Source organism: Coffea eugenioides, chromosome 2, assembly GCF_003713205.1.
Source record: "Coffea eugenioides isolate CCC68of chromosome 2, Ceug_1.0, whole genome shotgun sequence".
NCBI lineage: Eukaryota > Viridiplantae > Streptophyta > Magnoliopsida > Gentianales > Rubiaceae > Coffea > Coffea eugenioides.
This window is the reverse complement of record NC_040036.1, coordinates 32,214,686-32,230,435: the sequence shown is the minus strand read 5'-3', so window position 1 is coordinate 32,230,435 and position 15,750 is coordinate 32,214,686. Positions and strand designations below refer to the sequence as shown.

Below are 15,750 nucleotides of genomic sequence, written 5' to 3'. Positions count from 1 at the left end.
TTTATAGACAGAAAATAAACTGTTATTTTCTCCAAAAAAATTGATGCAATATATGGAGAAATTTGGAGAAAATAGTTTTGGCATTCGTCTTCCTTTTGCCCACGTGTGGCTGCTTCTGCCACGTTTCCTGCATGGGCATTCCATAACGTACGGCTTGGCTTGTGAACAAATGACGTAAAACTCTGCTAATCTTTTTAGTACTTTTTCCGTTTTTCATGAATGAAAAGTTTGCTATACAACGATATTGCTTTGTTTTGGTTAGGAGAAATGTAAAATTATGAAGCCATTATTCGGTCACCAAGTATGTGATCCAGCTAGAAACTGTTGCAATAAAACGTGGTAGAGAAGTAAAGACAGAAGCCATTGTGCTAGATTTACTTTAGATGATGGGAATGGTAAGAAAGACAATGCAAAGAAGAAAAAAGGAAGGCAATTCATATACTTGAATTCTTCAATGACCCTTGGATAAAGGAACGAATAGGTTTTGAAGAGAGAAATCAAGGGAGCTTATAACTGAGAAATTGTTGATTACTTACCTTTGGAAATTTGGTCTAGAGGAAAGCAGAGCTTGCAAGCTTTCCACCACCAACTCCTCTCTTTTTCAGTAGCTTCATGCACAAAAGCAGGACTCAACCTAACTTGGGCGTATAAGAATCAATTCTTGAACCCTTTATACTTGTTAAAAACTCTGTGGCCGTAAAGTCAGAGCCAATCACACAATTTTTCCATTCTTAATTTTAAGGTTATATCTAGTGCGATTCGACATCATGAATGGATGCATCACGTACAGAAGAGCCAAAAAAAAAAAAAAGAAAGAAGAGCAACGTGTCGAGCGGATGTATTAGTGTGACAACAATTTACGTGAAAGATCTTCTAAATTACGTAATAAAAACAGTAGGATATATCAGTATTACATTATTCATGCACTGCAGTGGAGAAGAGCTGAAGAGGTATCTTATAACTATACTCAGACAAATACAAAATATGAGTGCAGGCATTTGATAAGCTGTTTTGCCTATTACTTTATCTACGTCATACGTAATTGTCCTAATTCCTATTCCATGAACAAAAAGAAGTGCATCCTCTTGTTTGTTTCAACCGTTTTTTCTTTTCTTTTTTTTTTTTTCAAAAGAATTGTTCAAAGTTCTTTTTTGCATTCCTTTTTCTTTAGCCTGAAACAAGCTAGAATCAAAACGCTCACCTGAAACATAAAGTTCTCAAAACATTTTTTTATTGAAGGTGCTAATATCTGTGTTATGTCCACATTCATTGTGTTAATTTTAAATAATTGATTGGAGATTAATGATATCTTCAAATTGTATAAATTACTTTCAATAGATTAATTTTCTATTTTTACATATTTTGTACACCTATAAATATAGATTGTTGGTACTTTTATGCTAGAACACCATTTTATTAATACACACTGTTTCTTCTCATTTTTTGATCATCATTCTGACACGGTATTAGAGCTTTTAATCCCTTAACGGGTCATCGGTATTCCGTAGTTTGACAATGTTAATTATTCGGATTCCTATCATGGGTGTTCCTTTTCTTTTCTTCTTTTTTTTTGAAGTGCTTTCACATCATCCCGTGAGTGTTATTTTTCATGCCGTGAGAGTTATTTTTCATGCCATAAGTGCTATCACCTCATCCCGTGAGGGTTATCTTTCATGCCCTCTTTTGTAGATGCGGCTTTTGCTCCTATTATAGGTTTACACATCTTCATAGTGTTTCATCTTTTAGGTATTTATTTCATTTTATAATTTCAGTTTGGATGTTTATTCCCTTCAATACAACAGGTCCTATTCCCTTTTGAGGGTGTTTTTCATGCCGAAAGTGCTGTCACCCACGCTAAGGGCACAAGCCCTAAACTCAAGCGTTCCAGTGTGCGTTAATATGGAACTGGTGCCTGCATTCATTAGAAAATATATGCATACAAATTGTCATGGACTAGTGCCTGTTTTCACTCTTCCAAGTGTGTTTCCTCATCTGTATGCCAACAACTTAGCATCAAAATTCTCCATAATTGTTATTTGCAAACAATTTCAGTGGATACTCTAATCGTAACTAAAGTGGAATCCATAACCTATGTCAGCAATTTGTATAGAGCAATTAAAATTTAAAACTATGTAATCTCTTCTATGGTAGTGGTCCAAATGTCAGTGCTTGAAGTTGGTACGATTGGAGGGCTTTAGTGATATGGGGCACGTTGGATTCCCAACATCATCCTTTGCTTGCATGCCACTCCCATAGTTGGGTAACCTAACTTTTCCTGGTTTTAAGCATGCAACATTGAAATTTTGGTTACAGGGGAAAAAAATAGTTGTGAGAAAAGGTAAAGAAAGTGATTTCTCAATTGCCTTGTGATCTTGCGTTTAGCATTTTAATAATTAGTATTTAGATCTAAAGATTACAAAAGAATGGATCAACTCTTTGAAATGTGTTTCTGTATTTGATATGCATAAAGCAATTTTTCAGTGTGCTAACAAGAGGAAATATTTTCAGAAAAAGTGTATCTCCTTTCCCTTCAAGCAGCCTACGAGAACTGAGTATCACAATGAAATTTTCTTGAAATATACGTGAAAATATCTAGAACAAGATTTATATTGTCGTTTGATTAATTGGATCGGGGTATAGTTCGTGGTCCGCAGTGGACCACAAATGATTTGTATGTTTCCGTACATATTGTATGAATTGTGATAGACATGCACTGATATACATTTTCATAGAACAATGTGTGCAGTGGCTATTTCATATATGATTGTCAGATTCTAAATTCTTTTGGATGTTGAATCTATTTCGACACATTTCATCATTATTATTAGAATTTAAAACCACCAATTAGTAAATCTAGAGATTGCAACATACACAAAAAGGAGCTGTAATGATATATATATCAGAAGACAATTGTGAAATTTGTATTTTTTCAGATCTATTGTATTTATTAAATTGTAAATCTGTAATTTCTAGTGCAGATTTAACCCGTCCATTAGAGTACCGATATAGATCAAATCATGTTGGATGATTCTCAATAATATGTTAACGAAATTTTCTTTTATATAAAAAAAAAAAAGAGTGTGCAGTGGTTAAAATTGTACAAGTTCTATGACATGCTTAACAATTATCGAGGCCCCAGCCAACTTTTTGACTAATGCAATACTGTAACCTTGGCTAAATGGATTGTAAAGAAACTTCTTTTTTTAGGTAAAGAAATATATTTATCCCTTAAATATTTGCAAGACCATCCATTGCTCTTATCCCTCATTTTAAATGATAAAAGAACCAAATTAACTTCGTTTAAATGATTCATACCTATATTGAAGAATAGGCCGCACTTGATGCATTAATTTTATTTCTCAAATTTTTTTTGAGCTAAAAAAGCATTTTTATCGATGGGAACCAAAAAGCGTCTATTATATTTGTTTTTAGTATAAGTTGAAGGTTTTGAACTCGACATATCTCATTTATACTCCCTCTTCCGCCCTCGTTTATAATAGTTAAATCTCAAAATCTCAACAACTACTTGCTAAAAAATATAGCTACATCAGCTGAAAAAAAAAAAAAAAAAAAAAAGCTTTGCAGAAGACTTAACCAATGGACTAAAACTAGCAATGTTTCATACTTTGGGACTCAACAATTTGTCATGTTTTGGGATCTCAGCAGTCTTCTTGAACGCTTATCAATGTTTTCAAATTATTCAGACTCTATCAACTCTTTGAGGCACTTTTCATGGTTAAGACCAAGACTTCTTCTTCTTCTTCTTCTTACTTGTTCTTCCAATATAACCGTGTATTTAGTCAATTGATTGAACGCTTGGTTATGTAATTTACCACAAACTCAGAAAAACATAAGAGCAGTTAAGACTTGAGTGGACGTAATGAAGCAATTATTAAGTGATCACTTAGCACAATCAACATGGAAGTCCACACCATTAATTTACGTGGAAGGCCTTAATCATGAATTGCGTAATGCATCATTTGACACTTAAGCCGAAATATTGAGACAAACCAACATAAAAGACCACCATAAAATTGACATGGGGAGACAATAATTATGAATTGAGTTATCTACCAATTTCAACGATAATCAGACAAATGGAGATAAGTAAAACTCTAGCATGATTGAGGAAATTTTTTTACTCTTAGCAAGGAAAAATGTGGTTAACAAGCTGCATAATTTAATCGTATCCATTAGGACAAGAGCACAAGTGGAGTCATCATTGATTTGAAAGTTTCACTATTTGCTCATTATTATGCCTGAGTGGCGTAGTTGTGTCATCATTTGCTCCATCTTCTCTTAAATAATTTTTTTTTTTTTTTTTTTACGAAATGGAATCAAATAAAGACATTTGGTACCTATCTTCTTTTCCTTAGTGTGTTTTAGTGTAGCTCAATAGAATAAAGTACAGAAATTAAGGCAAAAGAAGTTGCTTCTAGGTTACAGTTTTGAATTGTACATGGCCCGGATATGAGTTGCTTAAGCTCAGTTGCATCTCATGTTTATTAAGCTAAAAGCTACTTTGTACTGATCGATTGGAGTTTGATTGTTCTCCTTTTTCTCTTTTCTTTGTTTGGAGATAATTTTGTTTAGTATCCCTTGACAAGCTTTTATCAAATTTAGTTAGCTTATCAATTCCCTGAGACAAAAATAAAGTGGCAATTTTTCGGACAACTTATCAACATCGTTATATGATAACCAGTTTTAACAAATATTTTTGGAACTCTTCCTTTTTCTTTATTTGGGAATGCGTTTGAAATAAGTTGAAGCTGAAAGATGTTTAATATCAGATCTTCTTGAAGTTTGTTCTAACTTATTTTGATCAACTTACAAAGTATCCATACAATGTATGTACACCTTCTTCAGTAGAACTATACATTGTTTCAGAATAAAGTCATTCTCAAATTAGGGAAGGCAAGTTTACTATTAATTTGAGGGCCAATTGAAATGGTAGAAATTTCAAGACAGAGTCTATCAATGTTTGTTAGTAAAATTCAAAAAGTGTTACAGTAATATTCTTGCAAAAAGGAATTTGGTAGGTTATTTATTTAATATAAATTAAATATATTTTTTTAAAAAGTAAATGGCCCATAAAGTATTAATTTTTTATGGCTTTCATCCATTACACGAGTAAAGTATTCACTCTTTATGTGCATTTTATTCTGAATCATTTAATTTATGTTAAATACATAAATGTTTGTAACTAAAATTGAAAAGGTGTTATATTAATATTTTTACAGAAGAGAGATTGGTAGGTTTTGTATTTAACAAAAATTAAATATTTGAAAGTAAATATAAATCTGTATTTGAGCATAAATATTTGTATTAAATTAAATGTTTAAAAGTAAAATACCCTTAAAGAACCGGTACTTTAAATAGGTAATGCATATTTGCCTATAAACTATACTCCTTAAAGTTTATTAATTGTTAATTGATTTGTAGTATTTCGTCATTCATTGGACATGTAGTAAAAAGGACAATTTTGGTAAAAAATTCTAATTTCACTCCCTAAAATAATATTTTAATCGTTTGGACTGAATTTGCAAAGGATTAGTAGCCTCAGGGGAGGTCAGTGTAATTTTTCAAACCACAGGGGAGGTCAGTGCAAATGTCAGAAACCTCAGGAGAGGTTTCTGCAATTATCCCTAAAAATAACCCAAGAAAGAAAACGACAAGTCCATGATAATTACGCGTAGAAACGTCAAATCAGATATGTTTATAGCTTGAAATTAGTGGAAGTGAGAAGAGTGTTTAACCAATTTATCATTAATTGAAAAATATGTTGGTGGTCATGGGATTGCGAATGAATGTGCTAGCCTGATCTGTTTTGGACAAATTAAGATTAAATTAGTGAGCTACACTCAGTAAACGTCAAATTTGATCTAACTTTGACTAAAATATGATACAATATTACCAAATAGAATTGTGGTCTGATCTAATCAGCAATGAGGTCCATGATGATATGTTTATCACAATCTTGTGACATAAGTCAAGTAATTCAAAGGCACCCAAAATCTATGGGGGCTCGCACCCACTGTATTATCTATCTATTATTACCGTACGTACCATGAGTTTTGGCGTTTTGAGTGTAAGTATTGTTGTCTTAGTTTTTCTTATCCCTATTATACCATTAGTAATTGATGATTGAAAGTTCATATTGTGCCCTTATTGTTTAATGATGATTAAAGTCATTAACTCATTAAATCATATGTGCTGGTTTAAAACAGTTGATGAGAAGATAAAATGTTAAATTGACAATTAAGATTACTATATTATTAATATATTGATTAAGAAAAAAAAAAGAATGGCGAGAATATTTCAAAAACTCTTAAGACAAAAATTCTATAAGTACTGATAAATATTTATTATATCCAAATTTTTAACTACAGTTAACTTTTCAAAATTGTGCTTATATTAACACACATTTTCTCCCATTATCCTCACTTTTTAATGTCTTAAATTATTAAAAAAATACCAAAACATTGCTCAGAAAAGTTCTTCTCAAAATTGTCCAAAATTGTGATTTGAAAATTAGTTTTTTAAGGAATATGTTGGTGGGAAAAGAGGGCTCATTACTTAATTTGTGTTAATGAAACTTTATTGATGTGAGGCATGAAAGCTTGTATATTTATGTAAAAAACATGCAAAATTTATTTATCAAAATTTATTTTCTTGTATCACCAATAGATTTTTCAATCATCTTTTTATCCCATATATATCACATCAAAAAACTGTTATAATATTTTTTTCAAAAAATTATCCCAAATAATCTACTATCCAAACACACTTCAAAGCCAACTGTCATTACAGAAATAAAAAATCAATCCCCATAATCAATCTAATATATAATGATCCAACCTAAAACCGTTAATTAATTTTCACTATTGCTAGAGCTCCTCAATGTGAAAATGGGGCAATAAATTGGTGTTATTAATCATTAATTGATCCATTCATGCCCAATAAAATGGATTAAATCAAGATTTGGTGAAGACTAAAGTTACAAAAAAGATTTTTTTTCCAAGTTGCATGAGAAAGAAAGCTTAATTACAAAGAGGAAAAATATTGCTAAATTGGAATTGGAAATTGGTTCTTAAAGCAAAAGGAATTTTGGATACAGAGCTTTAACTTGGACAGACTTGAGAATGTTTCTAGAGATTTTAAGGTATTATTTTGACTGTGGCTCACTTTTCTATAGAAATGTACAAGTTTAGCCCTAAGATATTCTTAAACTTTTGCATTGATTTTGGAGGCCACTATTCCAATTGATTCCATTTAGAGTTGGAAGGAGTTAGCCCAGTATCTATTTTGCAATCGCTAAAAATGAGCATGCTTTAGCAAATATTTTTCTAACTCTGATTTATGCACTGGTTTTATAAATTATAAAAAATTTCATCTTTTTTCTATTGCAATTCCAGTAAAATAGACAATAACTCAACTAACTTTCATCTTCAAAGTTTTTATATCGTAGAATGTATCATAAAATTTTAATTTTTTATATGCAATATACATTTTGTATGACTGGCAATTACTAAATTTTGTTAGTCATAGTTTCTTAGAATATATTATATCAACAATCGACATTTAGCAAAGAAATTTAGTATAGAAAAAATTCTATATCTTCAAAAATATATCCACGGGCAAAGCACATGACATATTACTAGTTATCATTTAAAATCTCAATCTAAAGTTAAGTTTAACATGATCAGAAAAAATGTATTCAAACCAATTACAAGGAAATTGGAGACCAATTAATTAGCAGAATTATGGCCTATAAAAAGATCACAAAAAATATCGGCTGGGGACCAATTACAAGGTAATGTGACAACCAATTAGGCACTCCTTTAAGGTGATAATGTATTCAAACCATCTTTTAATATTTCTTTATTCGAGCTAAAGGAGATATCAGCAACATAAGATAAACCCTACTTATTCTAATAGGGCATACTTTTACTTAGTACGTAAAACTACATTTTTCTTGTTTGCTAACACCTTGATAAGATGATCTTACTGGTGACAAGCTTAAAGGGTCCTAAAAAATATTGATGAAATTCTATGCACAAGTTGGGTCGGTCTTTTTTTATGTCAGCATTATGTTCCATTTGGGTTCGCCACTTTGGCCACTTTCTTGTCAGATGTGTTTGTTTAGAGGGTTGATGTTAACATAACTTTTTGTCATATCAATTTCGTGGTATGGAAAGTCTTTTTGCGTGTGCCAAACACAAGCACCACTGTTCACAATTTGTATAGAAATAAAAAGTTCCTGCACTAGACATTATTATTTTATCTAATCCTAGAACAGTAATGGCACATTAACTAAAATAGCTTTTTTTGAAAATGATGCATCAATTGGAAGATGCCTCCTTGTAACAGGTCTACTCAGTATTGTAAGTGTTCCATAGTCGAAGAATACCAAATGATAGTGCCTGACTCAGAAAGGTGAAGAAGACTAGAAATATTATAGTATGGTTGCCTTGTTTCATTGCCTTTTCCAACTTTTGGTCCCATTTGAGTCTTAAATTTGGTGGGGCAATGGTATAGGAAAAGAATTGAAGAATGATCTTCCTCCTCATTTGTTCTGCGAAAAGTAAAGGACGTTCAAATCTGAAATGGTTTAGATGGTGAATGTAGAACTTTAATTACGCAAAGGTTGTTGAATTCTGGATTGAAGTTCTCTCTCACGTTTTGTTATAATTTGTTGTCCTCTCGTTCTTGAAAATATAACCAAAGAAGACAAGATCTTTTCATTAGACTTTAAAATGGCATGTTCTTCAATTGGAACTTTGATTACTATTTCATTGAGGTGAAAACCCCAATTGAGCTCAATTCGACTGAATAAATGTTTGGGCTAGGAAGAAATGGCACACTTGCCAATAAATTCTTGAGTTCTATGTTTCTTGTCATATGCTTTTCGAAGAATAATTAGGCACTGAGCTTCGTGATGAAATTTAGGCTTGATGAGTCCCCAAACTACTTTAAAACTTGATCTTAGGTTCACGTGAATGACGAGAGGCAATCCCTTGTTTGATTCAAGCAAATCTTGCATGCTTCTTCCTGCAGCATACATTGGTTTATTTCTAGTGCCCACAAACAACTTGAACATTTCTGTATCATGAATCCCTGTATGAAACTCTGGAGCCTGCAACATTTTTAAAATCTTAAGTATTAGTTCAAGTGTGCAAAAGATAACCCAAAAATTTTAAGATGTTTTCCTTTTCCCTTTTTTTTTTGGACAAGAAAAATCTAATCATGATCCGTACCAAAGAAAGAGCAATTATGGTAGGTATATGTACGTATGTACGTATGAAAGTGCAACTTCAACAATTGGCTGTAAAGTTCTATTGTGCACCTCAAATTTGTTTCTGTTTTTAAACTTGTAAATCAAATCTTCTACCTTATAGTAATTTGATACGTGTAGTTTAGGTAGAGACAACAAATTAGTGATTAAAGGTTACAAGTAAGAGCAAAATCATGTGTTCTAGGTGAAAAAGAGATATAAGAAGAAGATAAATTCCCTTTAAAGTGATTGGAAGATGAGAGATAGCCTACATAGTATTTTCATGCAGCTAAAATCTTGCGGACATTTGAAAAATATTAAGTCCGCCACTTTGTTTCAAATGGAGAGAATATGAGCTGCTCTTTTACAAGGCCGAATTAAGGCTGCAAACTGAGATCAGATGAAGTTTAAGTCCCAGATTGTTTACTTTTGGCCAAAATAGAATACTGACAAGACTAAAACAGAGAGAGACAGTAGAATCCTTGCTGACAATTGGATAAAGCATGCATGCTTCCTTCTGTCCTTGAAGGTACAAGTGACTGTAATGATTAAAGGTTGAAAAATATATACCACACAAATGCTTACTTCAGTCAATGCAAAAGGAAGATTGCCAAATGACATTGCCAGGAAGGGGGGATGAATGTGTAGCCCAAATAGCTTCGACTTGTTGTCTACCACTAAGTCCACGGTACAATTGCAAGTGAGCAGCTTGGTGGTGACACCAGATGCATCAACTCCTTCAACCAATTCAAACTGGGGAATTCCTGCCATCTTTGCAAATATCGACTTGTTACAAGAGGTACAATTAAGGAACGGATACGTGAGTTGGAGATCGATTCTGACCTACACAACTATTTCATTTCATGTTGAATTTTGATGCATATTGGAAATCTGATATTGTAACTTTTTGGCTGATGGAAGGAACTGTGGAATACTGAGTTTGCTATATAGAACTTGAATTAAAGTTGAAAAGACATTGGTTAATTTACATGTTTGATGTATAGATTTTTAACATTTATGATTCTTTGAGTGTCCCAAATTAGAGGGGTCAATTGTAGTTTATCCAAAATATTGAGGTACCATTGCATATTTGTGCCTAACATCAATAATCCAGGGTAAAAAAATGATGGAAGATTTCATGTCTCCTTTAAGAACAATTCCCTCAATTTGTATCTCTCAAGAATGATAATTATTTATATTTTGAATAATTACAATTTAAGGGTTAAAATCACTTATGGTAATTTTAATTCGAGGGCATGATATCCAAAAAAGAACTGTATAATCTCTCAAAAATGATATTGCTAAATGACAGGAGAGTACCGTTTGACGAAGATAACAGGAAAATCATGACAATCAAGAAGAGGATAACAGACACAGAAACAATGGTTGAGGATGAAACCACAATCATGCGTGCATTATAAGGTGGGATGACACACTCGTGCTCTTGCTCTTCTCCTCTCATATATCAACGTATTGATGTGATGGAATGATTTGTAAATAATTCAGAATGGCAAAATGAGTATGAAGCCAAAAATACGACTAAATGCTCCTGATTTGTTCATCCAAAGAATGGAAAGCAACAAAAATTCTGGTATTATTAGCAACAAACGAACAAGTAAATTATTAAGCGTACGAATTAATTTCCAATCATTGACACCAAACTTCTCATGCAATATAGAGTTTATGTGGTTTAATATCATGTTGAAAACAAGAAAATTGTTCATGCCATTATATATATGTTCAAAATTAATAAAATGGTCAAGAACAGGTGTGCCACAAAGAGAGACAAGATAGAAGCAAACAATTCTTAGTGGTGGATTTGCCTGAGCGTTAATTTGTATCTTGTGGATTTGATGGATAACAGATCCCACGAGAGGTGGAGTTTCCATTTCGATCACAAACATTTGTCCCTTTGAACATGCCACTATACTTCCAATTCCAGAAAAATATCAAGGACTCTTGATCCATCTAGAAGGATCTTGTACGTACACAAAAATATTCAAAGGTACTAGCAATATATTTTATACTAGGAACAGCAAAAATCTCCATTTATGTTTCATCTTGAGAGATTACTATTTCATGAGTTAATAATGGCTCTACCAACTTGTGAAATTAATTTGCACATATCAACTTATCCTAGGAGAACTAACATCTAACTGTGTAATTTTCGTCATTTGGGTGGCCAATTGGGTTCTTAAGAATCTAGATGTGATTGCTCATTCATGAGTTAGGAATGTTAGTTCTATTTCAGACATTCGTACTTGGAGATTTTCTTCACCATCTTTTCTTTCTTCCGCAATTACTGCAGATCTATCTTCAATTTAATAAAATTTTCTAGTTTTTTATATAAAAAAAAAAGTTTTCATGTGTTCTGAGAACCATTTAAGATAGTCAAGATGATGGCCCTACAAATAGTTAAGATAGCAACATTTGATTTTTCTACTGTTAATTTCTTACTCGACGTTTTTCTCTTCCAACTTCATTGATACCTTTCAGCCTTTAGAATGAGACAAATCTCTTTCTTTAAACAAAAAGCAAGTAAAGGGTAGAAAGGGCCTACAAATGGTTAAGGTAATAGTAAGTCTGCTTTGATAACCAAGGGTGAAAATTTCTTGAAGTGGATCTGCTTTTTTGCTCAAAATGACTAAAACAAAGTCCCTAAAAGTGTTAATAGTTCGATTTCCCTGAGGCATGAATTATTGTTGAATTCCTATCGGACGTTTTAATCTTTTCCAGTGATAGGATTGGGCCTTTTAAGCCCAATTGCAAACAATTGTTTTTTTCTTTTAAGAATGGCAGAGAGCTGTAGCAGACAAAGCCCAACTACAGCCCAAAAGCAAAATTGCTTTTTTTCAAGAACCAACTTCCTCTCTGGAGGAGTTGGCTACTACATGGATTGTAGGGTGCCTGTGCCACTATATGTAATTTTTTTTCTAAGTTCATACGCGTGTGTGGTGCACCCATCTGGTCCGACAGTGGTTCAGTCTCCTTTGATTTTCTCGACCTAGTTAGGCCACCATTAGACTAAGTTAGATGTGCCGTTATGTCAAAAAAAAAAGAATAATTCCAGAATAAACTTCCCCATTTTCATATTTAGTGAATTATGAAAAGTGGAGGTGAAAGATAAACCAAACTATTCGATATTTGAATTAAACTCAGCTCGATAAGAGTTCAATTCAGCTCGATAAGAGTTCAAGCAAATTTGGTTCGTCAACTAATCAAACCAAACTTGAACAACATTTTGTACTTGATAAATTTTCAAATTCAGCTCAAGTTTGGTTTAATTAACATATAAGTGAAATTTACATATAAAAAGTTCAAATTACTCGATCTCGACTCGATCTCGCCTCGATAAAAGTTCATTCAACCTCAATTCGAGAAGAAAATAAGTCAAATTTGAACAAAATTCAATATCATTAAAATAATCAAATAAGTCTGAACACTAGGATATTTAGCTTATTTAGGCTAGTTTACACTCCTATGAAAAAGATGATTTCCTTTGCATTAGCTATATATGGCTAAGAAAATGATGGCTAATAGTAATCATTCATACATTTAGTATTAGCGTGCAAGATTTTCAAAAAGCTCTTTAACTTTTCTTTCTAATCTTCTTCCAATGTAACTTTTTTACATCACGTAAACATATTACCAGGTGAATTAGCTATTTATGAAAGGGAAATGTTATTTGCACTCCATATTTTGTTATTTGCACTCTCACCTTTTGTTATATCATATAATCTAATAAACGAAAACTATATAATAAAAATAACAGTGGGAGCGCAAATAACAAAAATGGAGTGTAAATAAAATTTATTTACATAAAATTCTATACATTTGTCGGAAACACAATTCTTTGACTCCTGTGAAGATTTCCATATTGAGTCACTCCACATTTTTACACAATCATGGGGACATTGCATTTGTTTCTTTTGCTTTCTGTTTTCAACATGGTTTGGGAGGTTTTACATATTGACATTGCCCTAGTTGTCGGATTATGCACAAGCATAATGTCATATGGCAAAAAATGTTACGAAGAAAGGAATGCCAAAATTGTCATGAAACTCTTTTTATTTTAATTCTAATTAACTTTTTCACTGGCAGTTAAGATACATCTACTGCTGGAAGGGTTTGGTTAAATAGTAAGATATGAGCAATTATAAATAGGAGGTCTTACATTCAATTACCAAAAAAAAAAAAAAAAAGGAGATGCATCTACTGCACGCCGCACTGATAACCGTTAAAATCAGAAACTAAAAGCAAGTGAAGAAAGTCAGTTGAGAATGGGCCGAATCAAATATGTAAAAAAGGAAAAAGGGCTAGAGATTTTACCTTAATAGACATCTTAGGAGCTGGTGGCTTGGTGACAATGTAGAACACAACTAGTGCAATCACCACACTCAGTATAAACCTCCAAGTCATCTGCAGAAACTTCCACCCTCCAGAAATAGAACCACCGAAAGAGAACATTCTCCACCATTCAGCCTTCTCCCCAAAATATTCCTCATCCTCTTCATACTCATGATCTTCTTCAATGTGATAGCCATTTCTGAGTCTATCAACAACAACCATATTGCCTTCGCGACGATTAATCTCTTCATTGTACGTAACTCCTGTTCCATGGCTTTGAACATCATGATCATAAGGGATTTTCTTCTCATGCAAGAAAAAGTTGGTTGATCCATGGGAGGACGAGTAACGCGATAGAGCAAGCCGATTGGCTGCTTCTTGGCTTGCGTTGTTGGGATTGTTGGCAATAGTTTCTAATGCAGATTCAGAGTTGATGTTACGAATTTCAGCACTGTATGCATGGGAAACTGATGATGGACTCTGTACGTAGTAAACTGCGCAAGGATAGGAGCGGAATAAAGCTTCCTCTTCCTCTTCTGTTCTGTAGATAGTCATCGCTAGTGCAGTGAAAGTAAGTGTGTGTGTGTGTGTGTGTGTGTGTGTGTGTGAGTGATCAGAAAGATGGGCTGGGAAGAATGATTTGCTTGACATGGGAAAGGGTTTTTGGAGGGCTTTTTAAACAGCGAAAGGGGAGGTTTGCTTTTGATAGATGGAGGCCATCATGACCAATTCTGGAAATGACCTTAGAATACAATGTTCCCAAAGCCATTCAGGTGAAAATCGATCATATCCATTGGTCCATCAACTTGAAAATTAATGTGAAATCCTTTCATGAATTTCAATTTTCATACCCAGATAAAATCTTTTTCTCTGGTTGCAGAAGGTCTATGATTGGTACATGTGACGGTTGATTTTAGACAATGAAACCTTCTCTGCGGCCATAATTTGCAAGGCATCCGTCTTAAATCTTTTTTATTTTAAAAAGTGCATGTAGGTATAAATTAATTATCAAGTACCTAGAATTTTATTGTTGCATAATTTGTTTCAATAACATTTGCAAATTGATCGGACTAGAATTAATTGGAGATTTTCCTCAACTAAAACCCATAATGCTCAAAAATCAAAGCAAAATTAATTGGTTCTTTGCACTTTTTCCCCATATCCAAAATCGGCTCATCCCACTGCACACGGGATCCTCAGTGTCACTTTCTCCGTGATAATTCAGTGTCACTTCTATAGTTATGCCAAGTATCCTGTTTATTTAATTTGTTATGTGCTGTTTATTTAAATTTCTTCTACCATCACGTGATAAGTGGAATTGACACTGAATTTGATATCGAATAGTGGCACAGAGAATCCCAACTGATCCCACTGAGCTGCTGCTATTCATTAGGTGTGAAGCCTTGTCGATTTTTCAACTCGAGTTCAACTGTTAGAATCAAACGTAGAAAAATTAACAGGTCGGATTGAGATCTCGTATTACAACATATTTTGACTTCGTTGATCATCAAGTGGCAAAGACATAATGCATGTTTTAGGCGTGCATAAGAAAGAAGATACACTTGATGATTCCCATTACTAAACTATGAATTTTGCTGATATTTCTTGCTTTTGAAGAGATAGAGTGGTGGATTGATATGCAAGATAAAGCATAAGGGGTCATGATTGAAAATAATTTAAGGGGCACTGCTTTTGCTTTTATAGGAAGACATAATGAGTTCAAATTTGGAGTACCAATCTATCGACCTAGATTCCTATTGTTGAGTACCATGTTTTAGCACCGAACACATTAGGTAAATCTATGTATTAGGGATTTCGGATAGTAGGATGAATTTTGAATTAAATTCAATATTTCATCTTTTTTTTTTTTTTTTTTTGTCAACTAGGAGCCAGGAACGTTCAAAATCTGGAGCACAGCCCAGACAAAGAATGTGCTAATTTTACATGTTGCTGTATTTTTTACAGGGCTTGTTTTGCACAAGTTAAATGCTTATGCAGAGGTTGTCTAAAAAGTCACTTGTAAATTGGTATATTTTATAGCCACGTGATGTAAGAAAAGTGATCACGAGTCACGTCTACATGATTTTTTTTTTATATATAAAACAGAAATCAATATTATTAATAAACGG

At 33.0% G+C, this 15,750-nt stretch overlaps 1 protein-coding gene across 1 annotated transcript; it reads right to left on the bottom strand.

Annotated features, from left to right (window-relative positions):
• Positions 1-8,765: 8,765 nt before the first annotated feature.
• Positions 8,766-14,231, bottom strand: LOC113763453. Its single transcript, XM_027307274.1, has 3 exons — positions 13,604-14,231; positions 9,860-10,045; positions 8,766-9,136 (listed from the first exon to the last, which is right to left on the bottom strand). The coding sequence occupies exons 1-3, from the start codon at positions 14,174-14,176 to the stop codon at positions 8,846-8,848; spliced, it is 1,050 nt and encodes a 349-aa protein (XP_027163075.1). The 5' UTR covers positions 14,177-14,231; the 3' UTR covers positions 8,766-8,845.
• Between the last annotated feature and the right edge of the window lie 1,519 nt (positions 14,232-15,750).